The 27,755-nt window shown below is 62.0% G+C and overlaps 2 protein-coding genes across 3 annotated transcripts; one reads left to right on the top strand and one right to left on the bottom strand.

The window, feature by feature from the left end:
- Positions 1 to 19: 19 nt before the first annotated feature.
- On the bottom strand, positions 20 to 11,519 carry SART1 (spliceosome associated factor 1, recruiter of U4/U6.U5 tri-snRNP). Its single transcript, XM_059718419.1, has 20 exons — positions 11,020 to 11,519; positions 10,695 to 10,752; positions 9,389 to 9,444; positions 8,698 to 8,824; positions 8,179 to 8,284; positions 7,356 to 7,433; positions 6,655 to 6,754; positions 5,950 to 6,092; positions 5,354 to 5,560; positions 4,575 to 4,699; positions 4,129 to 4,274; positions 3,585 to 3,712; positions 2,772 to 2,972; positions 2,358 to 2,468; positions 2,169 to 2,256; positions 1,866 to 1,956; positions 1,490 to 1,625; positions 1,059 to 1,148; positions 453 to 574; positions 20 to 197 (listed from the first exon to the last, which is right to left on the bottom strand). Exons 1-20 carry the CDS (start codon positions 11,432 to 11,434, stop codon positions 179 to 181), a joined length of 2,547 nt encoding a protein of 848 aa, XP_059574402.1. The 5' UTR covers positions 11,435 to 11,519; the 3' UTR covers positions 20 to 178.
- Positions 11,520 to 11,572: 53 nt separating this feature from the next.
- SLC3A2 (solute carrier family 3 member 2) lies at positions 11,573 to 27,387 on the top strand. Of its 2 annotated transcripts, none has more exons than XM_059718481.1 (10): positions 11,573 to 11,653; positions 21,496 to 21,915; positions 23,111 to 23,284; positions 23,487 to 23,587; positions 23,943 to 24,011; positions 24,155 to 24,219; positions 24,461 to 24,647; positions 25,778 to 25,912; positions 26,266 to 26,361; positions 26,727 to 27,387. In XM_059718481.1, the coding sequence occupies exons 1-10, from the start codon at positions 11,623 to 11,625 to the stop codon at positions 27,054 to 27,056; spliced, it is 1,608 nt and encodes a 535-aa protein (XP_059574464.1). In that variant the 5' UTR covers positions 11,573 to 11,622; the 3' UTR covers positions 27,057 to 27,387. The 2 variants fall into 2 exon arrangements, with proteins under 2 accessions (XP_059574464.1, XP_059574463.1); XM_059718480.1 differs by lacking the exon at positions 11,573 to 11,653 and adding an exon at positions 21,044 to 21,152.
- Positions 27,388 to 27,755: the final 368 nt, after the last annotated feature.

Genomic DNA, 27,755 nt, shown 5'->3' with positions numbered 1-27,755 from the left:
GGGACAATAAACCAAGAGCTGGAATTTATGGGTTTATTGAGGCAAACACAGGGCTTCACATAATACAAAAGAGAAGATCGAGGGGGGAATATCAACATCTCAACTATGTACAGCACCAGGCACAGGGGTCCCCACCATGGCACAGACCTGCAGCACGAGGGACCCAGTGGTGTCCGGCTCACTTGGTGATGGTGTTTCTGGGAGGAAAGAGAGAAAAGGGGGTGAGGGGTCAGAGCAAAACCTGGGGGAATAAATCAGCCAACTGAAGTATAACAGATGCAGCCAGCTCTGGGGCAGTGGGTGTTATAGCAGCTGCTTCTGGGGTGGCGTCTAGATGTGGGTATAACTGAGAAGCAGCTGCCTCTGGGGTGCAGCAGCAACTCAGTATAACAGACTGCAGCTGACTAGGGGTGGGGAAGAACAGGCTGCAGCTAACTCGGGGGGGCACTCACGCATTCATGCTCTTCCCGCTGCCGCTCAGGACGATGTAGGGTGTCTTCTGGGCCTTCTGCTTCTCCTGCAGCAGGGCTACGGTGCCCAGGGGGGTGTCACTGGAGCTCATCTTCTTCAGCAGCTGGGGGAATGGGGGGGTTAGTATGGACACCCAAGACGCAGCAGCTGAGCATAACATGCAACTGGCCCTGGGCTGGGAATAAAGAGGCTGAAATGCAGCTGTCTCTGAAGCAGGGGTTTGTCATCTGCCGAGCATACCAAATGTGGCCAGCTCTGTTAGGCTAAGCCTTCCCTATGACCTGCCCCAGAGGGGCAGCCACCTCTGGGGTGGGGGGTGTCAGCAACTGAGTAGAAGAGAGATGTGGCCATCTCTGGGGCAGGCAGGGGAGACAGGGCTGCAATGCAGCTGACCCTGGGGTGGGCTGTGTCTGCAAGCAAGTACAACAGAAGGCAGCCAGCTTTTGGGGGGGGGGAGCAGGCAAGACTGGGGATAGGACCTGGTGCCAGCTGCACTCAGCTCTGGGTGGCACTGGGGGGGCCTGGCACCAGCTGCACCCAGCCCCAGGGAGCAGTGGGGGGGGGGGGAGGAAGACGACGACTCTCACCGCCTCCTCGTCCAGCTTCTTCATCCTCCGCTCTGTCTTCATCTTCCCTGAGCCCTTGCCATGGAAACGGTGCGAGAGCTGCCGGAAGGCCTGGGGACAGGACATAGGTCAGAGTCCCACCTCTAAGCCCCACCCCCTCCTTCCCTGAAAGATCTTGCCTAAGCTCTTCTCCCTGGGAAGTGTCACCAAACCCCACCCACTTCCACCATTGCAGCCCCACCCCTCACAAGTTCAGCCCCACCCCAGAGCTTTGGGGGGGGGGGGAAGCTGCAGGTTCCCCCAAGCCCTGCCCCCATCTTGCTCCCTGGCAAAGACTTCCTGCCCCCAAGTTCCACCTCCACCCTGGGGCAGTCTCAGCACCCCAGGCCCTGCCCCCAGCCATAACATCAGGTCCCACCCTCAGCCATGATATCAGCCCCCCCAGCCCCTACCTCCTTGGGCGTGAGCTTGCGGCCCGTCTCATCCACATACTCAATCTTGACATCGGGCCGGTACCCGTCCTTCTCCTTGAAGTCCTGTGTGAAGCCACGGTACTCCTCACGCCGGCTGTACTTGTCATCAATGGCCCTGGGCGAGGGGGCGGCAGTGGTCACCAGAGGCTACTCCGCCCCACCTCAGTGTCCCTCACTCCTGACCCGCAGCTCCCTGCCCCCACTCATCACAGGGGGAACCCTCCTGACACCTGACCCAACACCCCTATTAGGTGTGACCTCAGCCCCCAATGCCCCGCCCTCTGACTGCAGGGGCTCCACCCTCTCCCCCAAGGGTGGCAGGTTCAAGCCCCATCCCTGCGCATGCCCCACTCACATCTTGTCCTCAATGCAGTAGACGGCAGAGGGCAGGGACTTATTGGGGGCCTTCACCCGGGCAACCTTCTGCACAGTTGTCTCCAGCAGGCCTGGGGGGAAACAGGGAGGGGGCTGTCAGGCTGCAGCCAGCTCTGGGGGACACTGGCTGGGTATGACAGGCTGCAGCTGGCTCTGGGCAGGGCATAGGTTGGGTATAAAGGGCTGCAGCTGGCCCTAGAGGGCACTGGCAGTTGGGTATAACAAAGATGCAGCCAGCTCTGGGGTGGAACATCTAGCTGGGGGGCGGGGGGCAGGGCCTTACCTTTGTTCTGACAAAGCATCAGGGCTGCAGCCAGGCCCCGGTTCACAATTGGCTCCTCATCAAGGATGGTGGTGGATGAGGCCGAGAACTGGGTAGGGAGGAGGGGGAAAGTTAGGATCAGTCTGGCTGATGCCCCATCTCCAGCCCTGCAGGTGCCCCTCACTCCCAACCCACAGCCCCCACACTCACATCCTGCTGCTGCTTCTCCTCGTCCAGGTTCACAGTGCTCCAGCCCATGTTCTCTTCCCCATCGGAGCCCGAGGCCCCCGTCACCGACCGCTCCTCATCCCGCTCAAAGTCCTGGGGACAGGAGAAGGTGTTAAACTTGGGAACCAGCCCCCACCTTGAGACCCCCTCCTCTCCCCAAGCCTCGAGGAAGCTCCCCCTCAACACCAAAGGATTCTGGGGCATCTGATATTAAGGTGGCTACAAATTACCCACAATGCATAAATGCCCTGCATACCCACAGCATGGAGCATGGCATGATGCAATACTCCCTTGCTCCCCAAACCCAGCACAACTGATGCCCTTCACTCCCGGCCTACAACCCCCTGGGTGCCCCTCACTCCCAACCCGTAGCCCCTGGCCCCCACCCAGGCTCACCAGCAGGTCCTGGGGGTCCTCGCGGTTGCCAGCCAGCCCGTAGGTGGGGATCTCCCCCAGCGTGCGGCAGAACTCAGAGGTGGCATTGAAGACGATGGCCCCCTTGCGCTCTGGCTCCGCCCCTGCCTCCTCTGGCTCCACTCCCATGTCTGCATCCAGCCCCGGCCCTGCCCGGGCCAGACGCCGCACCGCCTCTGCCACCTGCCAGGAGAGACGAGCTGTCAGACCAGGGGGCCTAGTGGGTTTAGACACTGCCGTACCTGGGCCTGTCAGGCTCTGGGTCATGGTCCTTGTCTGCCTGTGGGTCTAAATATGAATCTCTTTGTCCATCTGGGTGTGGGTCCATCTGTCTGTCTACGTCTGAGTCCATCTGTGTCTACACCAGGACCTGTCTGGGTCTGTCCATCCTTCTGGCTCTGGGTTTTCCATCTGTTTAGGTTTGGATCTACCGGTCCGGGCCTGGCTCCGGATCTATTTCGGCTTGGATCTGTGCCTACGTCTTGCCTGCGTGTTCTAGGGGGTTGAGACACTAGACACAGCAGGGAGGTACACATGCACCCCTGTCCTAGGGGACTGTGGTACTTGCACCTGCCCCACCCGTGCAGCATCAAGGGCAGGTGCCTGGGGGCACTGCCGTAATAGGGTTAATGGGATGGAGATGGACAGCCCCGGGCAGCATGGGTTCTCTCCAGGGCATGGGAGAGGTGTGGGCTGAGAGCCTGGACAGGAGGGCCAAGACAGGGAGCACCTTTGGATTTCTTGTCCCCAACCCCTCAAGACCCCGCCCCTACCCTGCAGGCCCCACCCCCTCACCTTGTCTCCGCCCTCACGGAGCTGCTGGAGCTGCCGCAGGCGCCGCCCCTTCTCCAGCTGCTTCTGCAGCTCCTGCTCTGCCTCATCCTCCTCCAGCACCGGGGGTGACCCGGGGGGCAGGGCCTCATCTGTGGGTGGGGAGGGAAAGGGGTGGGGTCAGGGTCTGCTCTGCCCACCACAGCCCTCCCAGACTGCAATTCCCAACCCTTTTTGTGGACATCCACAGCCAGTCCTGACCCAGTGCCCCTCACCCCTGACCTGCTGCCCCCTGCCCCAGCCCACAGGGTATGGGTGTGGGGCAGGTGGCCCCCCCACAGCCCCTCCCAAGCTGGAGCTCTGCCAGCCTGCAAGGGATCCCACATTTTTCTCCTTTAAAGAAGAATCTATTGTCCAAGTGCATTGGCTGCTCTTTCCTATGTTCTTGTGACCACTTCTGGGGAATGACCCCTGGGTTGAGAAACACTCCGCCAGGAGAGCTCAGGTGTCTGGGCACCCAGTGCCCCCCCCCAAAGCTGGAGAGAACCCAGGTGTCCGGGCCCCTCACCGTCACTGCTGATGTCCATGTTCTCCACGCGGGTGTCGTCCGAGGGAGGGGGAGGAGGGTCCTCAAGCGGGTCCTCGTCCGCCTCCTCCTGGCTCTCCCCCTCCCCCTCCTCCTGAACCCGCTGTCGCCGTCCCCGTCCCCGGGACCTACAGGGCAGCAGGGGGAGGAGTCAGCGATGCCCAAGCCCCACTCACTCCCTGAGGCCCCACCCCCTTTCCTCACCTCATCTCCTGCCTAGTCCTATCACCTCTCAGAGCCCCTTCACCACCCCTTCCTGCTGAACAGGCCAAGCCCCACGCCCACCACAGCACCTCTACAGCCCAGGCCCCGCCCACCCCTCCTGGCTCCACCCCTTCTACAACACCATCCTGCCCAGCAGGTTCCCACCTCTCAGAGCCCCACCCCGCACAGCCTTGCCCCAACCCTGAGGCTCCGCCCCCTAGCACCTGGAGCCATGGTCGCCGTGGTCACTGGGGGCGGGGCCCAGTGCCAAGAGGTCCTCAGCTGTCAGCAGCTTCTCCTTGCGCCGCAGTCGCTTCACCCGCTGCTTTGGCTTCCGGAAGGTCACGCTCTGCAGGGGGGACCCACAATGCACTGGGGGCAACCATACCCTCCCTATTCCCCACCATGATGCACTGGGGCATGCCTGGATGCCCCTAACACCCACAATGCACTGAGCCACAGCCAGGGCCCCTAGTATCCACGAGGGATGACCATGTCCTCCCTCCCCATACCCACAATGCATTGGGGGCCCCCCCTGCACACATGCACAATGCACTGGAGTAGGGCGATGCCTCTCCTTGTACCCCCAAAATCCCAGGGTGCAGCCAGACCCTTCCACAATGCCCTGGGGTGAGGTCATGCCAACCCCCTCCCCCCAGTACCCAGAATGCCCAGGAGCAGAGTGCCAGCCCTGCCCCCCACAAGTCCAGGGAGAGCCTGGACTCCTGGGTTCCTCCTCCAAGGGCGCTGCTAGCTCTGTGCCTCAGTTCCCCCCCCGCCCCATCCTCCCTTGTCTTTCTTCCCCCTATCCCCGTGTGCCTCAGTCGTCCCCCCCCAATCTCAGTTTCCCCCTAGCCTTCGCACCTGAATCTGGCCCATGTTCTTGCGTTTCCTGCCAGCCCCCACATGCCTCAGTTTCCCCCTGCCTGCCCCGTGTTCCTCAGTTCCCAACCCCCAAACTTCAGTCCCCGTCCCCACCCCTGGCACAAAGGGTGGCACTCACCATCTCCTCGGGCGTGAGGTACTCAGCGGCCAGGCGGGGGCCAGGTCCAGCCAGGCTCTGGGCCTGGCTGCGCAGCGCCTCACGCACCTGCTGCAGCTCGCGCTGGGCCGTGCCATCTGCCTCCCCCCCCGCTGCCAGCCGGAACCCAGGGCGCCGCAGCCCCCCCAGTGTCTCGTCGTACTTGGCCAGCAGCACCCGTGGCTTCGCCTGGAGTGGGAAGGAGAAAGTAAGGATTCCTGGGGCTGGGGGAGGTGGGGATTCCCCACTGCTGCATGGAGGGGAGTAGGGAGCTTCCAGCCTCCCCCAGAGCACACACGCCCCCCCCCCGGCCCCTTGCCCCCTTCCCCACAAATCCAACCCCCTCCCAGGAATCTGCCCCCCCCCAGCCTCAGTTCCCCCCTGCAAAAGGGTATACCCAAAGCCTTCCTGACCCTGGGGTGCTGGCCCCCAGGCCCACATACAGCACCCCCACCCAAACTACCTCCCAGTCCCCATCCATCCCCTACCCATTCTTTCAGTCCCATACACCTGCTGCTCCTCCCTCTTCCCTTCCCCCCCAGCCCCCATCTAAGCAGGTCCTGCTCCCCACAGCTCACCTGGGCCATGTCATCCACGCTCTCATCCTGCGAGTAGGGCTCATAGTCCGGCTTCTTCTTGCGCAGCTCCACGTTCTTGTCCGCCTTCTCCTTGTCCACCAGGTTCACGTTCACCAGCACATCCTCCTCCTCCACCAGAACACCTGAGTTCACCGGGGCAAAGGGGAGAAAGGGGGATAGCATTAACCCGGAGACGACCCTCAACCAGGAAGAGTATGGTACAGAAGGAATTATTGCAGCTGGAAGCCACCCTACCCCCACCCCACCCGCCCAAGAAAACCCGGCTTTAGATTTGCAGATTCATTCAGGTAGAAGGTACGTGGTACATAGAAGTTACAGCAGCTAGAAGCTCCATAAGAAAAGCTTGGCTTCCTTATGTTAGGCACACAGCCCGATTCAGGGGGGAGTGGGGCACATGGTACATGGGAAGTTGGAAGCCCCCAGGAAAACCCAGTTTCCCTGTATTAGGTACCCAATTTGGGAGGGAGTGGGGTGCAAAGAATTATGGTAGCTAGAAGCCCCAAGAAACCCAACTTCCCTACATCAGAGGCACTCCACACTCCAGGCTCTTCTCTGTGCCTCTGTTTGCCCACCTAAATAAACTCCTTATCATGCTTTGGCTCTGTGCCTGTCAACCCAGCCCTCAAGTTGGGGGGGGGAGGGGAGTCCAGGATCCCCCCCTTTTCTGGGGCCCCCCCAAATCACCTTTGTCCTTGAGCGTCAGGACCAGGGTCTCTCCCTCTTGGAAGGACTCAATGGTGTGTTCCACTGTCAGGCCCTGCAGGTCCCGCGAGCTGTACGAGTCCTGGGAGGGGAAAAGGAGAGCTAGCAAGGAGCCCGGACACCTGGGTTCTCTCCAGCTCAGGGAGGGAAGTGAGGGGCTGGAGGATTAGAGCAGAGTGGGGGCTGAGAGCCCCAGAAGCCTGGGTTCTTGTCCCCTATGCAGAGCTGGAGAGGACTGGCAGGGCAGAGCTGGAACCAGGACACCTGGGTTGGGTTCTCTCCCTACTCTGGAAATAGAAATGGGATCTAGAAAGAGCTTGGAACCCGGACACCTGGGTTCTCTCCTAATTCTGGAAAACAGGAAGGGTTAGAAATGGAAGCCGAGACGTCTGGGATCTCTCCCAGCTCTGGAAAAGCAAAACGGGGTGTGATAGGTTGGAGCCTGGATGCCTGGGTCCTCTCCAAGATTAGCATCCCTTTAGCATTAATGGCCCTTCTGGCAGGGCCTAGCCTGATCCCTTACCCCACCCCCATCTCTTCCCTGCCCTGGTGGCTGGGACACTCAGTCCTCAAGGGCTGGGATCACACAACTCCAAGTGCAGTGACAATATGTGATCCCCACCCCATCCTCCCTGGAGTCCCCCCAACCCCAATTAACCCAGGTTAAAGGGGCCCAAACCCACCTTCTTCCTCTGCCCGAACTCTTCCTCCACCAGGCTGCTGATGCCAAACTCCTGGTCCATCTCCTCCAACAGCTTGGCCTGTGTGGGGTGAGGGGTCAGAGCCTGGACACCTGGGTTCTCTCCCACTCTGGGAGGGCAGTGAGGGCTGGGGGGTGAGAGCAGAAGGGACTGGGAGCCTGAACGCCTGGGTTCTCTTACAGACCATCAACCAAACACTCTGACACCTTTCTTTCCCTCACTGGAGTACAGAACCCACGTATCTGGGCTCCCAGCTCCTCACCTGCCTCTGCAACCCGTAACTCCCTATCCCTTGGTTTGGAGTTGGCTACAGCAAGTGGGGGCTGTGAGCCCAGACACCTGGGTTCTCTGGGAATGGAGTGGGAGACTGCGTAGGTTATAGCAGGGGGTTGGAAACTTGGACACCTGGGTTCTCTGGGAGGATTATAGCAGAACTTGGGAGCCAGGACGCCTCTGTTGTCTCCCTGTTCTGTAAAGGTAGTGGAGTCCAGCACATTGACACGCAAGGGGGACTGGGTGCCTGGACACTTGGGTTCCCCACACCATCTCCCCCTGCCCGTGTGAGGATGGGTGGAGGGCAGGGTGGAAACCACCTACACATTCACCACCCCCTGGGGAACCAGCACTGATAAACCCCAGGGGGGAAAAGCCAGTAAGAGGCTGGCAGAAATGCAGGGAACAAGTCCTCTTAATGCCTCAGTTTTCCCCCCAGCCTGTGTCTCAGCTCCCTCCCAACCCCCACCTCCCTCATGTACCTCAGTTTCCACCACCATGCCTCCCAGTCCATCCCAGTGCCAGCCCTCACCCTCTTCTCAGCCAGGTCCTTCTCCTGCTGCAGCTTGCGGCTCCGCTCAATCCAGGCAGCCGCATCATCCAGCCAAGGATCATCCTCTCCAAGGGCCTTTATCTTTCTGGGAGGGAAAAAGATGTCACATGAGGCTGGGAGGCACGGAAATCACTTCCTCCCACCCCAGAGATGCACTGAGGCCTCATGGGAGCTGAACGAGCTGGCAGGAAACTGCAGAGCTGTGGGTTCAAATCCCAATGCCAAGGCCTCAGCTTTGATTCCCCAGCCCTGCAGAACCCAGTCACTTCCTTTCCCTCCCCACACAGTACTTAAGTGCAAAGAGAACAGATATCCCACGGTTCTTTGCAAAGAAACACTCTTGGATTCTGCCCCTAGAACTTGTATGCTCTGGGAGACAAAAGCAGGGATGCCGCTGTGTTTGGGTGAGTGGGTGCGAGGGTGGGGGCAGGATAGAAGGGATGTGGGCCAGGGCCAAGACAGCAAGGGGGCAGGGATACAGCAAAGGGGTGAGATTACCCTAATTTCTGATTGAGCAGGCGTTTCTCCTTGGCAGCCGCCAGCTTCTCGCGGATCTCCTCACGCTGCCGCAGTGCCATCGGGTTGATGACATCGGCCGCCATCGGGTCTTCCTTGGTGCCTGCCTCTGCGGGGGGGGGGAGCATACATGAAATATGGGTGTGCCCTGGACCCCCTGAGACTCCCTCCCCAGGCCCCCCCAAGAACCCATAGCACAGAGAACAGCTGGGGACAGGGCTGGGAGGGCCGGGACTGCACCAGCCAGGAGATGGGAAGGGACCGGGGGCGCTGAGAACTCAAGATACCTGGATTCACTCCAGGTCTGGAAGTGGAGTGAGGGGGTGGGGGGGGTGATAGCAGGGGGTGCTAGATCTGGATGCCTGGGTTCTCACCAGCTCTGGGCAGGGAGTGTGGGCTGGGAAACCAGATGCCTGGGGTCTCTCCCAGCTCAAGGATAAGAATGAGGCCTGGGGGATTGCAGCAGGGGTTGAGAGAGCCCGGACCCCTCGGTTCTCTCCCAGCTATTGAATGGGAGTGGGGGCTGAGGTAGGGAAAGACAAACACTCGGACCCAGATACCTGGGTTCTCTCTAGCTCCAGAAGGCAAGTGGGGGCTGAGGGGTTAGAGTAGGGGGGCTGGTAGGCTGGGTGCTTGGGTTCACTCCCCCCAGGCATGCTCAATACAGACTTACCCTTCTTGATGGTGCCCACTTCCAAGGGCTTCAGGCCCAGCTTGGCTCGGAGTTTGCTACAGACAGAAAGTGGTGACAGTCACAAAGTGCCTGGGGCTCAGAACCAGGGCTCCTGGACCAGCTCCCCTCCTTCATGACCCATCCACCCTCATGTACATTGGGGCTGTGACCAAGACTGATGTGTCACACTATTTATTAAACTGAGTATTAATGAATCAGGGTGGTGGGAACCCAGTAAGCCAGGGGTGGGCAATGACTTCAGCTAGAGGGCTAGGTAATGAGTTCTGGAGAACCACACCTGCTAAATCTTTTGCATCTCATAACAGGTCAGAGACAAAAATTGCATACAAAAACCCAGGCATGTACTATGACGCATTTTAGTTTTATTTCAAAAAATAATTTTTAAGCCTGGTCTCCGTTTCAAGTACTACAAAAACAGGCAACTGTATAATAGCTCAAAAATAAAATCTTACTCTTGTATGTTGTCTGAGCAGGGTGTTGAGGAGGATACGTGTATGTGGGGGAGGGGGGGTATCCATGGAGGAGTGGGTGTGGAGGGATGTGAGGTGCATGTGGAGGTGGGCTGCCTGTGCACTAGGTACCAGGAGCTGGCTGGGGGTGAGGAAAGGTTGGGGGGGGGGTACAGGGGACACATGTAACAGAGCTTGCCCCGCCGGGGTGGTGCAGCTGCAGTCATCCTCCCACTCCACCCCATTTGGCTGGCAGCTGCCCCCACAGTGCCCCGCAGGGGACTGAGCCCTGTCCACTGCCACCTGGGGCAACAGATGCCGCGCTCCCAGCTGCCCCGGCCCCAGCCAGGGCCCACTTCTGAACAGGGCTGCTGCAGCCGCCCAGGTGCTGCTCCTGCCCCCCGCAGCTCCTCCTCCTCCCTCCTGCCCATGCTGCGCTGCTCAGGGCAGCGCACAGCGCAACCAGCAAAGAATCTCCCTGCCTGATCTCACAAACAACTGGATCCATTCACCCCATTAGAACGAGATCCATTCAGCCCAAGATTATTATGGGAAACATGGGGTCTGGGCTAGCAGTGCCTACCCCCCTAGCAGGGCTCATAGCCCCTCCTCAGGGCAGCTGCACTTGCCAAGACCTGACCCATGGGGGGCAAAACAGGCTTCCCATGAGCTGAGGGCAACTAGGCGGGACTGGAACAAAGGCGAGGTGTTGCGCCCCGCTCGCCTGAGAGCTGTAGCCCCCCCCAACCCCAGCCCCAACCCCACCTGCATCCACGGGGTGAGGCACGACTGCACCACGGGAAGGTGGGGGGGATGGGAAAGGAGCTCTCACTCACTTGGTCTCCTCAATGCTGAGGGACAGGGCTTCTCCAGAGCCGCTCTTGAGCGCTGTGGCTGGTGCGGAGGGGAGCAAGGGGGAGACGTGAGTGAAGCCAAGAGAAGTCCCCTCTGCCCGGAACTTCCCAGCCAGGACCCAGCCCGAGCGTCAGATCTGCCACAGACCCGGGCTCCTCACAGCCCCCTCCCGACACCCCATGACCCCCACCCCACAGATAAGCCTCCACCCTCATCTTCACTCCTCCCCATTGCCCTGCTCCCCGAAAAGCAGCCCCTCCCTCACTCCCCCCCCTTTCCTGTACACCGCCCCCACGCCCCCCTCACCGGTCTCGTGCCCGTCCTCGCGCCGCTCGCGCTTGGCCCGTCTGCCGCCCTCGGCCTCGGCGGCCCCGCGCTCCCCGGCCCGGCCATGCCCGCGGCTGCTGCTGCCCCCGGGGGCGGCGGCCTCGTCCCCACCGCTGCGCCGCCGGCTCCGCTCCCCGCGGCTGCGGCTCCGCTTGCCCCGGCGCTCGCTGGAGCCCGACCCGGAGCCCGACCCGCCGCCGCGGTGCTTGTGCTTCTTGTGCTCCCGGTGCCGCGAGGAGGAGGAGGAGGAGGAGGCCGAAGCCGAGGCGGGGGCGGGGGCCGAGGCTGGGGGTGGGTCCTCCGCGGGCCCCGCCCCACCCCCGGCGGTCCCAGAGCCGGCCCCCGGCGCCGCCGCCGCCTCCCCGCGCTCCCGGTGCTTCTTGGAAGAGCCCATAGCGACGCAGAATGGCGGCCGCAAACCCTTCCGGGGTCAACCTCCCGCCGCTTCCGGGGTGAAAGACGTCCCTTCCCGTCTCGCGAAACACTCCTTCCGGGTCACGGCTTCTACATCCGGCGAGGTCAGGACACGGCTTCCGCGTTCGTCGCCACTACCTCCGGTGGACGTGGGGAAGGCTCAGTCACATGACTTCCGTGGTTACCGTCGCTACTTCCGGTCAGTCATACCACTTCCAGTGGCCAGCCTTACCTGCTTCCGGGAAGTGGGAGAGCGCTGAAAGCTACTTCCGCTTTGGCTCCCGCTAAATACTATCTTGTGCCCAGCCGCCGTCGGACTGTACCATTCCTGTAGTGGAAGCGGGGGTGGAGTGCCCCTGAGGGGTGGAGGGAGGCTACTCATCCTAGGCCTTAAATAACATTACCTTAATTGGGGTTGAGGGTTAACTCCCCCCATTAAAAGGCGGAGAATGGTATGGCCCATACACTGCTCTCGAGGCATGTAGGAACACATCAGTGGTAGAATAGGGAGAATTCTTATCCCCCTACTCAGGGAACAGTGGCATGACCCACGTATGCTGGAAGGGGGAGAATCATATCGGGGTATAAGGAGGAAAGATTCCCCCCCCCCCCCAGGGGAAAGGATGGTGTTATCCATTTGCTGCTCTGGATGCGTACAGGCAAATACCATTGGCAGTACAAAGGGGGCGATTACCCCTCTCCTTTACAAAAGGAATGGTATGACCCACACTTCGTCTGTAGGCGTGGGGGGCGGGGGGATACTATTAGGAGTACAAGGAGGAAACATTTCCCCTCGGGAGTGGATAGGATTGTATAATCCACATGCTGCACTAGATGCATATTGGGAAATGCTATTGGTAGTAGAAGGGGTGGAATATTAGACCCCCCCCAGAGGAAAAAGTGGCATGACCCACCTACTGCTCTGTAGGCACAGAGGGACATACCATTGTAAGTAGAAGCGTGAGGAAAATGTCCTTTCTCCCAATGGAAGGAAGAGATGGTATGATCCAGAAGGGGGGAGATTGATTTTCCCCACCAAGAAGGCATGGTACAATCCGCACAGTCTGGTGCATCCTTAATGGCATGTACCATTGATGGATCGTGGGGGTGGATTTTGCACCCCTGCAGCACAGCGCCCCCTGGCGCTGTATGAGGGCAGCGCCTGCAGTGGCTCAGTCTCCCTCCCAGCTGGTTGCCCAGTGCTGGGAGAAAACCCAGGCGCGTGGGCTCTCAGTCATCCCAGCTCTAAGCCCCGAGTCCGACGCCCCTCCCAGGGCACAAGAGAACCCGCTCCTGCTTCCAGCCCCCGGACTCCGCGTCCTTCCCCTAGCTCGAGAGCCCAGCCATCCCGGCTTCCAGCCCCAACTCCTCCCCAAGCAGGAAGAGAACCCAGGTGTCCCGGCTCCCAAGGCCTGTTTAATTCAGGGCAGAAGCTACGCTACTCCAGGGCCTTCTCAGGTGGATCCAGAGGTGGGTCTCGGCCCTTGTCCGCGGAGACCTGTCAGGAGGGCACAGCATCCGCCATGGCAAAGGAGAGAACCCAGGTGTCCGGGCTCCCCCCTTAATTCACCAGACCCTGCTCCTCTCCGATAGCTGGAGGGAACCCAGGCGTCCGGGCAGGGGGCTCCTGTTCATACCTGCTGAGGGGGGGCCCTGGTGCCCCGCCTGCCTCCACAGCCCGGCCTCCTCGATGCCCAGCGCCTCCAGCACCTGGGAGAAGCGGTGCTCTATGGCCCGGCGGGCACCGGCCTGCAGGGCAGGGGCTGTCAGCTCCCAGCCGCCCCAGCTGTAACCCCCCAAGTCCCACGCCCCTCCCAGAGCACGAGAGCACCCAGGTGTCCGGGGCGGGACCCGCACCTGCATGACCCTCTCAAAGAGGTAAGGCCGGCTGCTCACGCGAGCCTCCATCTCCCGCAGCTGGGCCTTGTACAGCGCCATGCGCGCCCGCTCCTGAGACCTGGGGGGGCAAGTCACATAGGGGGCAGGTTACAGGTGCCACCCCCACCCTCCCAGCTGTCAGGGGACCCCTGCAGACCCTCCTGCCCTGGGCTTGGGCTCCTGCAGGGGTCTATAGGACTTGGGATTTCTTGGCAAAGTCTGTAGGGGCCGGAGAGTCTATAGAGGCTAGCTAATCTCAGAGGATCTATAAAGGCTGGGTGTTCTCTATTGGCAGGAGCCATGTAGTTTTCCTAGAACGGCTGTGATCTGTAGGGAATTGATAAGGATTGAGGGGTGTCTATAGGCCCTGGGACCTATAGGGAATCTTTAAGGGCTTGGCTTCTATAGTCTGGGCTCTATAAGGGCTGGGGGTTCTATAGGAGGGGGAATCTGTAAGGGCTGAGGAGGTTCTATAGGGCATCTGTAACGGCTAGAGATTCTTTAGGGATTGGATGTCTACAGGGTAAGAGCTGGGGGTCTACAGGGCACGGGGCTATAAGAGGTGGGGAGGTTCTATAGGGCACATATAAGGGCTAGGGGCTGTGTAGGGGTTGGATCTTTAGGGTTTTATTGGGTCATAGATGCCAGGGTCAGAAGGGACCTCAACAGATCATCGAGTCCGACCCCCTGCCCGGGGCAAGAAAGAGTGCTGGGATCAGATGACCCCAGCCAGGTGCCTATCCAGCCTTCTCTTAAAGACCCCCCAGGTAGGGGAGGGCACCACCTCCCTCGGCAGTCCATTCCAAATTCTGGCCACCCTTACCGTGAAGAAGTTTTTCCTGATATCCAGCCTAAATCTGCTGTCTGTCAGTTTGTGACCACTGCTCCTTGTTACCCCAAGAGGTGCCCTGGTGAAGAGAGCATCTCCGATCCCTTGCTGCGTCCCGCTAATGAATTTGTAGGCGGCCACAAGATCACCTCTCGCCCTTATCTTGCAGAGGATGAAGAGGTCCAGGTCCCTCAGTCTCTCCTCGTAGGCCTTCTCCTGTAAGCCCCTGACCATACGAGTGGCCTCCTGTGGACCCTCTCGAGTCTATCAACATCCTTCTTGAAGTACAGCACCCAAAACTGGCTGCAGTACTCCAACTGTCCAACCAAGGGGAAGTATCACCTCCTTGGATCTATTTGTCGTGCATCTGCTGATGCACGATAAAGTGCCATTAGCTTTGCTGATGATTTCGTCACACTGCCGACTCATGTTCATCTTGGATCCACTATGACTCCAAGATCCCTTTCTGCTTCTGTGCTGCTGAGAGGGTCACTTTCCAGGCAGTAGATGTGCTGGATATTTTTGCACCCTAGGTGCAGCACTCTGCACTTGTCCTTGATGTACTGCATCCTATGGTGTACTGCCCACTTTTCTCACTTCTCCAGGTCTACCTGCAATTGTTCCCTACTCTCCGGAGTGTGTACTTCACCCCACAATTTAGTATCATCCACAAACTTGGACAGAGTACACCTCACACCCACATCCAAGTCACTGATGAAGATATTGAAGAGTCCAGGTCCAAGGACTGAACCCTGCAGGACCCCACTACCCACGTTCATCCAGGTCGATACCTACCCATCTACTACCACTCTCTGGGTTCGACCGCTGGGCCAATTTGCCACCCACTGAACCGTGTAAACATCTATGTCACAGCCTCTTAATTTATTTCTGAGAATAGGATGAGATACCGTATCAAAGGCCTTGCTAAAGTCCATGAAAACGACATCCACCTCTACTGCATCTAAGCATTTTTTACACAGTCATAAAACGAAACCATATTGGTCAGGCATGATCTACCTGCTACTAATCCATGCTGGCTGCCCTGTTGCATTACTTTTCCCGCTGGACTCCCACAAATATGATCCTTCATGATCTTTTCAAAGACCTTTCCAAAGATGGAGGTGAGACTGACTGGCCTATAATTACTCAGATCCTCCTTCCTCCCCTTCTTGAAAATAGGGACCACGTTGGCCCCTTTCCAGTCCTCCGGGACCTGACCCGAGTGCCACAAGCGCTCAAACAGCCAAGCCAGCGGTTCTGCTATGACATGGGCCAAGTCCTTCAGTACCCTCAGATGCAGCCCATCCGGGCCTGCTGACTTGAACACATCCGGCCCATCCAAGTGACTCTGCACCAAGTCAGTGTCAACAGTTAGTAGGCTGGTGTCCCTCTGATGCCCGTCTAAGAATCCATTGGGAGATTTATCTCGAGCCCTGTTCAGGAACACCGAGGCACCTGCGTTAGGTAGAGGTCCTGCACGCAGGTTAAGAACCTACGTGAACGGTTGGATTTGGCTGACTGCTTCTCCCAGCACATGTCCGGGTACGTCCCTAGACCGTTTGGCTTCTGAGAGTTGCCTCAAGAATTCCAAGTTGAGCTTTTCCTCTTGGTGTGGTAGTCTGTAGCAGACCCCTACCACCAAGTCCTTTTCCCCTCAACCTCCACATATCCAAACCCACAATGCCTCTACTTTCTCCTTCTCTGATCCCATTTTGATTAGGGTGGATGTATAATGCTCCTTTACATAGAGAGCAGCCCCACCCCCTTTCCTCCCTACTCTGTCCCTTCTGTACAACCTGTAGCCCTCAATGTGTACCACCCAGTCATGGGTAGGGTCCCTCCCACCAGGTTTCCATTAGCCCCACTAAATCAAAGTTATTATCTGCAACCGGAACTGTGAGTTCTTCCTACCTTTTCCCCATGCTCCTAGCATTAGTATAGAGGCACTTGAGCCCTCCGAATGGTGCCTTTGATGCCCCGCTGTTCTGATGCCCAAAGGGCCCCTTAGTACGTACCTAGGGTGCACTGCTGCATGGCTTGCAGTTCGTAGGTTCTAGACGCTCTCCATCTCTTGCCTCCCCATCTCCCATTGTACTTAGTTTAAAGCCTGACTTATAAGGGATCTACATGAGCTCAGGGTAATATGAGGACTAAATCTATAGAATTCTATAGGAGTTGAGATCTATAGAGGATCTATGAGGGCTAACGGGTATCTACAGGGCCTCATGTCTATTCAGGAGCTATAAGGACTGGGGAGGGCCCACAGGGGAACTAAAGAGGCTGGGGGTTCTATAGGGGACCTATAAGAGCTGGGGGTTTATAACAGCTGGAGCTAAGAGCTAGGGGGTCCAAAGGTCAGATCTATGGGGAATCTATAAGGGCTGGGGGGCATCTATAGGGACTGCGAGTTCTGGGTAATGTCCCACCCTTGCCAGGTGTGGTCAGGCCTGCGGGTGACAAGGAAGGGGGTGACATGTGCTGCTGTGTAGCGTGTCCAGGGGGAAGCACAGGTGTGCCGGCCAATGGCCATATCCCCACCTCTCTGCTAGGGCCTTGCCCCCCTCTTATACCCCTGGAGGCAGCACCCGCCCCTCCTGCCCCCCTCTAGTGGCAGCCCCAGAACCCACCCTTGTACAGCCACCCAGCTAATGATGCACATGTACAGGTTTGTATATGCAGATGACCTGACTGATTATTACACATATGTGCAAATGTTTGTGCATAGGCTTTACCTGAGCTCTGCCTTCTTCTTCTGCAGGGCCTGGGCCAGGCTCCTTGGGGGGTCGTGGGTGGCCAGACACCGAGCCACATCCTGCTGCACCCGCCATGCCCGTGCCTGGCGCTGTTCTGTTCCTTGGCGCTCCCGCCATGCCCCCTCGGCCCAGCTCTGCAGCCGCTGCCTGGCGGGGGCACCGGCAGGGGGGCTGTGGGTCAGGAGTGAGGGGCACTGGCAGGGCTGGGGGGAGGCAGGGGGTTGCAGGGTTGGGGCAACAGCCTACCTGGTGGCCTCCAGCCGCTTGATCGAAGCCTGGGTGGGAACCACAGGGTGCAACAGGGAGAACATGGGGGGGCAGGATTGGGCCTGGAGCTGCCCCCTCGGGGTCCCCAGCTTGGCCCCCAGGTGGCTCTGGCCCCTGCTGGGCAGGTGGAGTCGGAAGGGTTTGCAGACAGTCAGCTTGGCTGGGGGGCAAAGGGAGGGGCTGTTATACCCACCCTGTGCACCCCCCAGTGCCAGCTGCAGCCTGTTATAACCAGCCCGTGCCCACCCCAGAGCCAGCCACAACTCTCACCTTTCGTCTTCCTCTGCTCCAGTTGCTCCTGAATGTTCCTGTGTAGGGCTGTGAAGTCGGGGACAGACCTGGGTGGGGCAGGGGGTGCCCCCCGTCTCCTCCTGGACCTGGGGGACCGGGGCCACGCCCCCCCTTCGGCCAGGAGATGCTGGGACAGGGAGGCGGGGTGGTGCTGCGGGCAGGAGCTGGGACCCCGGGAGCCTTGCGGGGAGCCTGCCCCCCGATATCCACAACCCTGAGGCCTCCTGCCCCCCCTGTTCCTGCCCCCCTTGAAGGTCTCATCCCCGCCTTTTCTGCCCCTGGCCCCTTGACTCCTGCCCCCCTGGTCCGGCAGCCTGGTGGGAGAGCGGTGTGGGTTTGGGGAGTGGGGTGGGGATAGGAGCAGGCCCCGGCCCCCTGCGGCAGAGGGGTCCCAGAGCCACTGGAAGGGGAAGGAAGGCGGGCGGGCATCTGGCTCAGGGGTGCAGGGGGGGTTGTGGAGAGAGCGGGGGTGCCAGCTGGGGGGAGGGGGGGAAGAGAGAGGGACATGTTGGAATTGAACCCAGGCTTTTGAGTCCCTGGCTCTCACCTCCCAGCCCCACTCCCTTCCCAGACCTGCCTGCCCCCCTGCTCTGACCACCTCTAAAGCCAAAAAGAGCCCAGGCGTCCGGCCCCCCGGCCCCTGTTGCTCTAACCCCGCACCTCCCAGCGCCCCCCCAGCCCCACTTCCTCTCCTAAAGCAGGGAGTGAACCCAGGCGTCCAGGGCCCCCGTCACCTGTCAGGGGCTCGGTCTCTCTTGGGGGGAACCCAGGGTGCCCCCCGCCTCCGTCTCAGCACCAGCCGCCTGTCCCCTGCATCCAGCACCTCCTGGGGGCACAGAGGCAGCAAGTGGGGGGACAGAGAACGCAGGCGCCCGGGCACCCAGCCCCCCCCGGTCTCGCCCCCCAGCCCCCGGGCGTCCGAGCTGGCCTGCGGACCTCATTGCGGGGGTACCCCGCGAGCAGCCCCAGCAGCTGCACGCGCCCCTTCCTCTCGTGGAAGGTGCCAGGCACCCGGGCGCCCGGGTCCCGCGAGGGACGGACGCAGGCCTGGGCGAGGGCCGCCTGGCGGTGCGCCCCCGGCATGGCGGCCCTGTTGCTGCGGTGACGGGGGGGGTTCTAGAAGCCCCCCGCGCCGCTGCGGGTCCCCTCCGGCCAAGGTGGGCTGCAATGGGGGGGCGCGGGCCGGATGCCTGGACATCGCCCCGTCACTGGGGCACCTGCTGGGCTCCCCCTGCCCCGATCGGGGCCAGCGAGGACCCTGGCTGCCCACCCCTCCCCCCCCGCTCCACCCGATCCTGCTGTTTACATCCCTGTTTACACCCGGCGTGGCCCCGGGCCAGCCTGGGGAGGAGGATGCGGGGGAGCGGGGGGAGGAAAAGCTGAGGCTTGGCAGGACACGTCGTCCCCGAGGCCCCAGCCTGGCAGCCGGCCCAGACAGATCAAAACACGCTCCTCCCGAGCTGGGAAAGGGCCCAGGCGTCCGGCCTCACGGTGCCCCTGCTCCCCCCTGCCCCAGGCATCTGGCCCCCAGTGCTGACCCTAGCCCTGCTCCTCTCCCAGACCGGGCCCAGGTGTCCGGGCTCCCAGCCCACCCCCAAGCCCCCGGCGCGACCCGCAGCCCCCGCTGCCCTCCTGGAGCTGGGGTAGACCCGGGGCGGGGGCGCCTCGTGGGGTGGAGGGCAGGGCGCGTCGGGGGGTCCCAGTTGGAGCAGTGACCTCCGCCATAGCTGGGACCCCTCAGTCCCCACGGACCGGTCTGGCAGGCGGCGGGGAGCGACCGGGCTGGGCAGGGCACTGGATGCTACCTGGGCAAAAGAGGGGGGCACATGGGGAAATGAGGGGGTCTGGGGTGTTGTTTGGGGGGTACTGGGTGTTACTGGGACAAGGGCGCTACCGCTAGGGTGGCCATCATAGAGGACAGTCCGGTTTTCTGCTACTCCGCCCTCCATTGATACGAAACCGGATGCCTTAGGTCCTCTTGAAGAGAAAAGCAGAGGACATCAAGGCGTCCGGTTTCGTATCAACGGAGGACAGAGGACAACCGGACTGTCCTCTGTAATGGCCACCCTAGCTACCGCCCATGGCCGGACCAAGATGGCTGCCACGGAGCGTCATGGCTGCCGCAGGCAACTCCCAGATGGTTACCAACAGCTCAGTCGAGAGGGCGCGGGGCACCGTTCCCCACGCGCCATCTTGGTATCGCCAGCATCTTCTCAGCAGCCGTCTTCCTTTAACCTGCGTCACCCTGGCAGCCATCTTGTCACAGCTGCCAGCGGGAGAGGGAACCCCAACATGGCTTGTTAGTTGCGGGGGGTGGCGTTGTCTTTGATGATGGCGATTGGGAGCAATGGAAAGGGAGGACCAAGACGGGGGCCTGAGGGGGAATGGGACCAATATGGTGGCCTGAGCCGGGGGGGGGGGAAGGGGGGTTACGACACCAAAATGGGGCACTGACACCAAGATGGCAGCCGGAGCAGGAGCCATGTGGCACCACAATGGTGGCCCGAATGGGGGGGGAGGGGGCAGCACCAAGATGGCAACCTGAGGTGGGGGCACTGACACCAAGATGGGACCTGAGTGGGGAGGAAGCACCAGCATGGCGGCTGGGGGAGGTGGCACCAAGATGAGAGCATGAAGAAGGGACCTGGCACCAAGATGGCAGCCTGAGCGGGGAGGCGGGAAGGCACCAGCACCAAGATGGCAGCCTGAGGCATGGGGAGCCACGACGGCAGCCTGAGAAGGCATGTGGAGCCAAAATGGCAGCCCGGGGTGGGGAAGCATCCATCTCGTCTCTGCCAGGTGCCAACATGGCGGAGCTGGCTCAGAGCCTCGTGCCAGGCCCGGCCCCCCTCGCCCGGCGCCATGCTGGCTGGCTGTGGGGGTGCGGCCCTGCCTCCAGGGCACCATCTTGCTGCCGCCTGCCCCGTCCTGTGGGGGGGAGGGGGGGAGGAAGGTCGTGGGGGGCTGACGGGAGCTGGGGCGGGGGGCTACGGGGTCTGTAGCGGGGCTCGGGGGGCTGCAGGGGTTGGCTGTGGCTGTGTTTCGCTGAGTCGGGAGCTGGGAGGGGCTGACTCAGCGAATTGCCCCCAGAATTTGGGGCACCTCTGTTCAGACCCCCCATAGCCCCCGGGGGAAAAAATCAGGGCTGGGGGGGGTGCAGCTGGGGGGGGGGGCGGGACCTTGTGACGGCCCCCAGCCCCCGCCCAGGTCCTGCCCTTGATCCCCCCAGGGGTCCCATTCTCTGCCCCCCCCCGCCTTTGATCTCCAACTCTGCTGAGCGCCAGGAAGGAACCCGGCGGCAGAGCTCCCTCCTCCCCTGGCTGTCACCCGCCAGGCAGCCTGGCCGCCAGCTCCAGCTCCAGCTCCACCTCCGGGGCGGGGCGGACCCGGCCGTATAAAGCAGCGCCCCCGCCACCACGTTCCTAGATCATTTGGGAGCTCGGAGATCTGGTACTGGGAGCACTGGGGTGGGCTGGGGCTGCATGCGAGGAAGGGGGCGCCTGGAAGCACAGGGAATGGGGGGGCCTAGTGCTGCCCCCCCCAGCGAGGAAGGGGGTCTTGGCAGGAGCCGATGTTTGGGCCCCCCCACAACACTTCCAGCTCTGGGGGGGCTGCTGGGGTAGAGCGGGGGGGCTGGGGCCCGGACCCCGGCGCTCTCTCTCCCTGCTCTGGGGGGGCTGGTAGGTTGCAGCAGCAGGGAAGGGGGGCCTGAGGGCCCGGACACCTGGGTTCCCTTGCCCCCTGGCTGCCAACGGGTGTACTAGGACCGTGGGAAGGGGTCAGTGGGGTACAAGAGGGGACCCGGATGCCTGGCTTCCCTCCCCTGGGGGGACAAAGTCCACTGGGCAAAAATGGGGGGGGGAAGGGGAGCTGGACGCCTGGGCTCTTCCCCCTGGGGGAGCAGAGTCCAACAGGCTTGGTGGAGGGGGGGCACCCGGACACCCGGGCTCTACCTTTGCCCGGGCCTAGCCTGGCTGCAGGAGGGTGCTATACCTCAATCTCACAGCCTCCCTCTCTCCCCAGTGCCCCCCAGCACCGCCATGGAGGCAGACCTGAAGGACGTGGAGCTGAACGAGCTGGAGCCCGAGAAGCAACCCATGACACCCGCCAGTCCGGGAAGCCCGGAGAAGAACGGGGCCGTGAAGGTGAAGGTGGCTGAGGACGAGGAGGACGAGGGCGCCCCCAAGTTCACAGGGCTCTCCAAGGAGGAGCTGCTGCGGGCAGCCGGCACCCCGGGCTGGGTCCGGGCCCGCTGGGCCCTCCTCATCCTCTTCTGGCTGGGCTGGCTGGGCATGCTGGCGGGCGCCGTGCTCATCATCGTCCAGGCCCCCCGCTGCCGGCCGCTGCCACCCCAGACCTGGTGGCACAAAGGAGGCCTCTACCGCATCCAGCCCATGGAGGCTTTTCGGGACTCGAAGGGTGGCAACGCTGGGGACTTGGCAGGTGAGAGAACCCAGGCATCCGGGGCCTGGCAGCCCTCTGGTCTGAGCCCCAGCTGTCCCCAAGAAACCAGGCGTCCAGGCACCCCCTTCTGTACTGGCCCAGCAGACCCCATTGCCCTCCCCGAGCGGCGAGAGAACCCCGGCGTCCAGGGTAGGGGGCTGGCACCCCCTAATCTGACCCAGCAAGGCTGTGCTGCCTTCCACGAGGGGGGAGAGAAGCCCGGAGCCCGCTTACCCGCTCTGTGCTGACCCAGCAGACCCCACTGCCTTTCCTAAGGGAACCCAGGAGTCCAGGGGCTCCCCGTCTGCCCCAAGGGTGTCCCCGAGCGGGGACAACACCCAGGTCTCCGGACACTCCTGTACGACGGACCCAGCACACCCTATTGCTGTCTGAGTGGCAAAAGAACCTGAGCTCCCAGGCGGGGGCCCCTGACCCACAGCCATCTCCGAGTGGGGAGGGAGTCCAGGGGGACCCCAATACCTGCTCTGCGCTGCCCCACTGGACCCCACTGCCTTCCCTGAGTCGGGGGGGAGAAGCCAGGTGTCCGGGCTCCCCACGTGCTCTCAGCCCCATCTGCTCCCTGAACGGGGAGGGGAGAACCCATGTGTCTGGGGCCCCCAGCGCTGCCCCCCCAGCCCTGCCCCCCCATCTGAAAGAGAACCCGGGTGTCCTGGTTTGGGGGGATAGGGGTGGGCTTCCCAGCCCTGGCCGGCCAGAGCCGGTCTTGGCTGGCGGGTGTTACATCAGCCATGACATCACGTGTTGAGTCAGCACTTCTGGGGTAGTGGGCGGGGAGAGGAGTAAAGGTCGCGTGATTGGGTGTAGGGGGGGGTAAAGGTCACAGGGGGGATCAATTAACTGGGGGCTTTCTAGGGTGGGGGGGTTCAGTTAAGGGGAGAGGTCTGGGGGTCTCAGAGGGGGCTCGGGTTGGGGAGTGGGCGGTGGAGGTCTGAGTGGGAGGGGACCTGGGGGATATGGATGTTGGTGGGCTGGAGGGCGTGGGGGGGGCAGGTATCTCTGTAGGATGGGAGTTCCTAGGAGGTTGGGGGGGGGTCTGGGGAAGGTATGAGGGGGTAGAGGAGGGCTCCGTGCAGCTGGTAAAAAGTCTGGAGGGGGCTCTGGGTGGTTGAGGGTTGTGAGGATCAGGGGACTCTGGGGCTGGGGCGCCGCCCTCCTGACCTCCCATACCCCCCAGGTGTGAAGGAGAAGCTGGATTACGTGGCAGCGCTGGGGGTGCAGGGGCTGGTGCTGGGCCCCCTGCATGACACCAAACGTGACAGCCCCAAGGACACCAACCTGCAGAAACTCCACCCCCAACTGGGCTCCAATGAGACCCTTGCCCAACTGCTCGAGGCTGCCAAGAAGAAAGGTAAGGTGGGAGGGGGGGTCCAGGCCTGAATCCTGGGGCCCCACAAGTGGCTGTGGGGGAGGGGCTTGATACTGGTGGTCCCTGCTGGGGGGGGGGGTGAGAGGCGGGGCCCTGATCCTGGGGAGCCTGGGTGGGGTCATACCCTGGCTGGATGTGGGGGGGCGGTCCGGGGGCCCAGTCCTGACTGTGGATCCCCACCCAGGCCTCAAGGTGATCCTGGACCTGACCCCCAACTACCAGGGGCAGCAGCGCTGGTTTGGCCCTGGCGTCGCTAACAGCACCCAGTTCCAGAAGCAGTTCAAGGTGGGGGGGCAGGGACCAGGGCCTGTGGAAGCAGCTGTCAGCCAGGGGCTGTTTGGTCCCTTGGACTGGACTCCACCACTGGGGGGGCAGGGAATCTTGGGGGGACTCCAGGGGGGTCTGGGAAGTGTGGGGGGCAGGGAAGCTAGGGGGACCCCAGAGCATGTGGGGGAGCTAGGAGACTCCCAGGGGGTGTCTGGGGGGAGAGTGTGGGGTGGGGATTGGGGAAGCTGGGGGGGACCCCCAAGTGCGTCTGAGAGGGGCTGGATAGGGGGTAGAGGCAGCTTGGGGGGGTCTCAGCCATGGTGGAGGTACCAGCTGCTCCCCCCTGACCCATCTCTTCCCTGCCCCCCGGCAGGAGGCAATGACCTTCTGGCTGAATCAGGGCATCTCAGGGTTCCAGCTGGAGGCCGTGGATGAGCTGAATGTGAGTCTGGGGGGATCCTGAGAGTGGGGGAGGGGGTGTGGGGCATATTGGGGGTGGCAGGGGATGGGGGAGCTGGGGGGCACATGGGGTGGGAGATTTTGGGGGACGGGTCCATTCATTTCCTTCCTCTTCTCCCCCCCCAGGACTCCCAGTTTGTGGCCGACTTGCACAACATCACGCAGGAAGCCAGTGCCAATGGCAACGCCAGGTGGGTCCCAAGGGTGGGGGCACCCCACGGAGCGGCATGGAGGTGGGACAAGTGCAGAGCCCTGTGACGGGGAGGAGGAAGGAGAACCCAGGCATGTGGGCTCCCTGACCTCAGAAAGGGGTCCAGACACCTGGGATCTCTTAGCCAGTCTCCCCTTAGCTCAGGAGGGAGAACCCAGGTGTCCAGGCTCCCTTTCCTGAGCTCTGGGCTGAACCAGGCATCCTCCCCCATTCTACCCCAGGGTGTTCATTGTGGGTATTGAGGAGAAGGACCCAGGGCGCATCCTGGTATGGCTGAATGAGACCAGCGCCGACCTGCTGGTCAGCCCCTACCTGGAGGAGTTAGGCCACGAGCCCACGGGGGAGAAGCTGGCCAAGACCGTGAGCAACTACATCAAGGCTGCAGGGGCCGCCTGGCCGGCTTGGAGCGTGAGTTCTGCCCCCACCCCACATCCCTGACCCAACAGACTCATGGCACAGGCAAAAAGCTCAGCTTTCAGCTCTGACCCATGGGAAGCTGCTCCCTTCCTAGTGGCAGGGGAAAGACCCCAAGCAGCCTGGCTCTGGGAGAAGGGGAGAGGGGATGGAAGAGGTGAACCCGGGCACCTGGGCTCCCATACCCAGCCTTCTCACAGCAACGGGGTGTCCAGGCTCCCATCCCAAGCCCCTGCCAGAGCCCCGGGGAGCTGGACTGGCGGAAGCACCCAGGCTCCCTGCTCTGCTCCACCAGAGCCCCTTCCCTTCCCTCCCCATCAGGGACCTGGGGAAAAACCCCTACTCCTAGCTACTCAACCTACTCAAACCCTGGGGTACCTGATCTCACAGGACCTCCCTCCCTCCAGCCACTCAAGGCCAGAGTGAGCCTCTGGCCCTGGAGCCCAGCCTATATCTTCCCGGGCTGCACCCCCTTCTGGTCACCTGATCCCTGTTTTAGAGAGACAGGTGTATGCCTCACCCAGGCTTGTCTCTAGGTCTGGGGCCTCCATTCAGCCCCCTCTGCCCTGCCTTGCAGCCCCTCACCCGTGCCCTGTGGACCTGCTCTCAACTGCACAGTACTTAACAAAGCACTAAGTCCGTTAACAGTCTCTTAATTAGGACCCCAACTGCAAAAGAGGGGAACTAGCCAGAAAAATGTGTGGCAGTCAGCTGATGGTTGTACACCCTGCGTCCAACCCCCAGGACACAGGAGAGAACCCAGGCACCGGGCTCCCAGCCCCCAGAGTCTTCCCCAAGCCCCCCCTGCAAGGCAGGGAGAACCCAGGGTCCCAGCCCCCACTGCTTTAATCCATGAGACCCTGCTTCCATCTCAGAGCGGAGAGAGAACCCTCCTTCTCCCAGAGTGGGGAGAAGGCCCAGGGGGTGAGCTCTCGACCCCTCCTTGCTCACATCCCCCGGCCCCACTCACCCCTAGCTCCAGGCCCCTGTCAGAGCTGGGAAGAGAAGCCAGGCGTCCAGGCTCCCCAGCGCCCTGTTGTACCCCCCTCCAAGTCCCCACTGCCCTCCCAGAGCTGACGCGAACCCTGGCACCCAGGCCCTGCTGACTGGCATGTCCTCCACAGGGCGGGTCGTGGCACCTGGCAGACCTGGTGGCCGAGCGCCTCCTGCCGCTCTACCACCTGCTGCTCTTCACCCTGCCTGGGACCCCCTTGTTGCGCTATGGCGATGAGATCGGCCTGCGGCACTTTGCCAACAAGGTGAGGGGGCCGGGGCCGGGGCCGGGGCTGGGGCTGGGCCTGGGAGAGGGGCTTTGGGGCAGGGGTGGGGTTTGGCATAAGGGGCGGGGCTTTGTAGTGGGAGGCCTTAAGTTAGGTATTGGCACTGGGGTGGAGCACCAGTCAGGAGGCGGGGCTTTAGCCTGAGGGCAGGGCCCTGGCTAGGAACTAGGAGGTGGGGGCTGGGGGCAGGGCCTTGACCTGGGGGGAGTGCCCTGGGGGTAGCAGCTCTTGCTGAGGGAGATATTAGAAGAGAGAGGGGTTAAAGAGGGGGGAGCCTGCAGGAGGGGGTGGGGATCGTTGCCCAGTAACAACCTGTTTTTCCCCCCATGCAGGTGGACCCCCCTCAAATGCCATGGGATGACAGGGCCCCAGGCCCTGCCCCCAGTCCTGCCCCCGCTCTCCCCCCCAGCCTCAACAGCACTGCCCAGGTGAGCATGGGAAGGGGCGGGGCTCCAAACCCCACCATCAGGGGAGAGCCAGCAGAGGCTTGTGGGCCTGAGGGTGGGACCAGGTATGGGCAGGGCTTCTGGGTCAGGCGAGGTCTGTAGAGGGGGTGTGGCCTGGCTTGCAGTTGGCCAGGGCTGTGGGGCAATACCAGTGTGGGTGGGGCCTGTGGGGTGGGGCTAGGTGTGGGCAGTGGATGGGCAGGGCAAACCAGGGCGTGGGACTTGTGGACTTAGACCAGCTGCAGGCCACTAGGGGGGGTTCTCATAGGGGCGGGGCCTGGTTGCCAGTGGGTGGGGCTTCTCCATGAGGCTCCACCTCTGCTGACCCCCTCCCTTCCTCCTTCCAGGAGCAGATGCTGCAGCTGCTGCGGGAGCTGAGCGAGCTGCGGGGCAAGGAGCGCTCGCTGCTGCACGGGGACCTGGATTCAGTGCTCCTCACGTCGGGGGCCTGGGGCTACCTGCGCCGCTGGGACCAGAGCGCCCGCTTCCTCGTGTTGCTGAACCCGGGGAAGGAGCATGCCTCAGCCACCCCCCGCGACCCGCTGCAGCTGCTCACGGCCGGCACTGTGGAGCTCAGCACCTGTCCCCAGCGCCTGCGCGGTGACCAGCTCAGCCTGTCGGAGCTCATGCTTGCTCCTGCCGAGGGGCTGCTGCTGCGTATCCCCTACCAGGCCTAGTAGGGACCCCCCTTCCCTTGGCCTGGGGGGCCACAGAGCTCATTTTCCGCCTTCCACAGAGCCCAGCTCCTTCTCCTGGTCTGGGGAACCCATAGTTTCCCCCCCAGTTCCAGCTGAGGGGCCCACAGCCGGCCCCTACCGACCTGGAAGACATGGCTCCCCCTACTCCACCACGGGAGACCCACAGAGCTCCTATCCCAGCCCCTGGCCCCAGGGTCTGGGGATCCCCCATCCATGGTGCATGTACTGGGGGGGTGCACGGCTGCTCCCCACCCCTGGGGGGACAGTGGTATGGACATGGTTAATAAAACACTCCCTGCTTCTGCTCTGCCAGGTGCCTCCATCTCTGCCCCCTGTAACCTTCCCCCATGGCCACCCAGTCGGTTACTGGTCTGGGACCAGTATGGGTTAGGAGGAGCCTTTATGGAGACCATGAATGGGGCAATTGCCCACATCTATATGGTGGGGGGGGACAGTGCCCCCACTGCTCCCATGTTGCAGGGACGAGATTCTGCAGTCACCTGGTTGGGGAGAGGGGAGCCTGAAGCAGTGCATGCTGGGAAGGTACCAGCTGGGATTCTGGGGGGGGGCTAGGAGATGGGGGGGTCTCTTGGCTGTAGTGGGATGTGGGGGGCAGGCTGTGTCCTGATGGGGGCATCACCCCGTAGTGCCACCCCTGGAGCCCCACCTCCCAGCCTT

The sequence above is a fragment of the Alligator mississippiensis genome, chromosome 15 (assembly GCF_030867095.1).
Source record: "Alligator mississippiensis isolate rAllMis1 chromosome 15, rAllMis1, whole genome shotgun sequence".
Taxonomy (NCBI): domain Eukaryota; kingdom Metazoa; phylum Chordata; order Crocodylia; family Alligatoridae; genus Alligator; species Alligator mississippiensis.
Note: the sequence above shows the minus strand (reverse complement) of the source record. Positions and strands in the feature narration are given on the sequence as shown.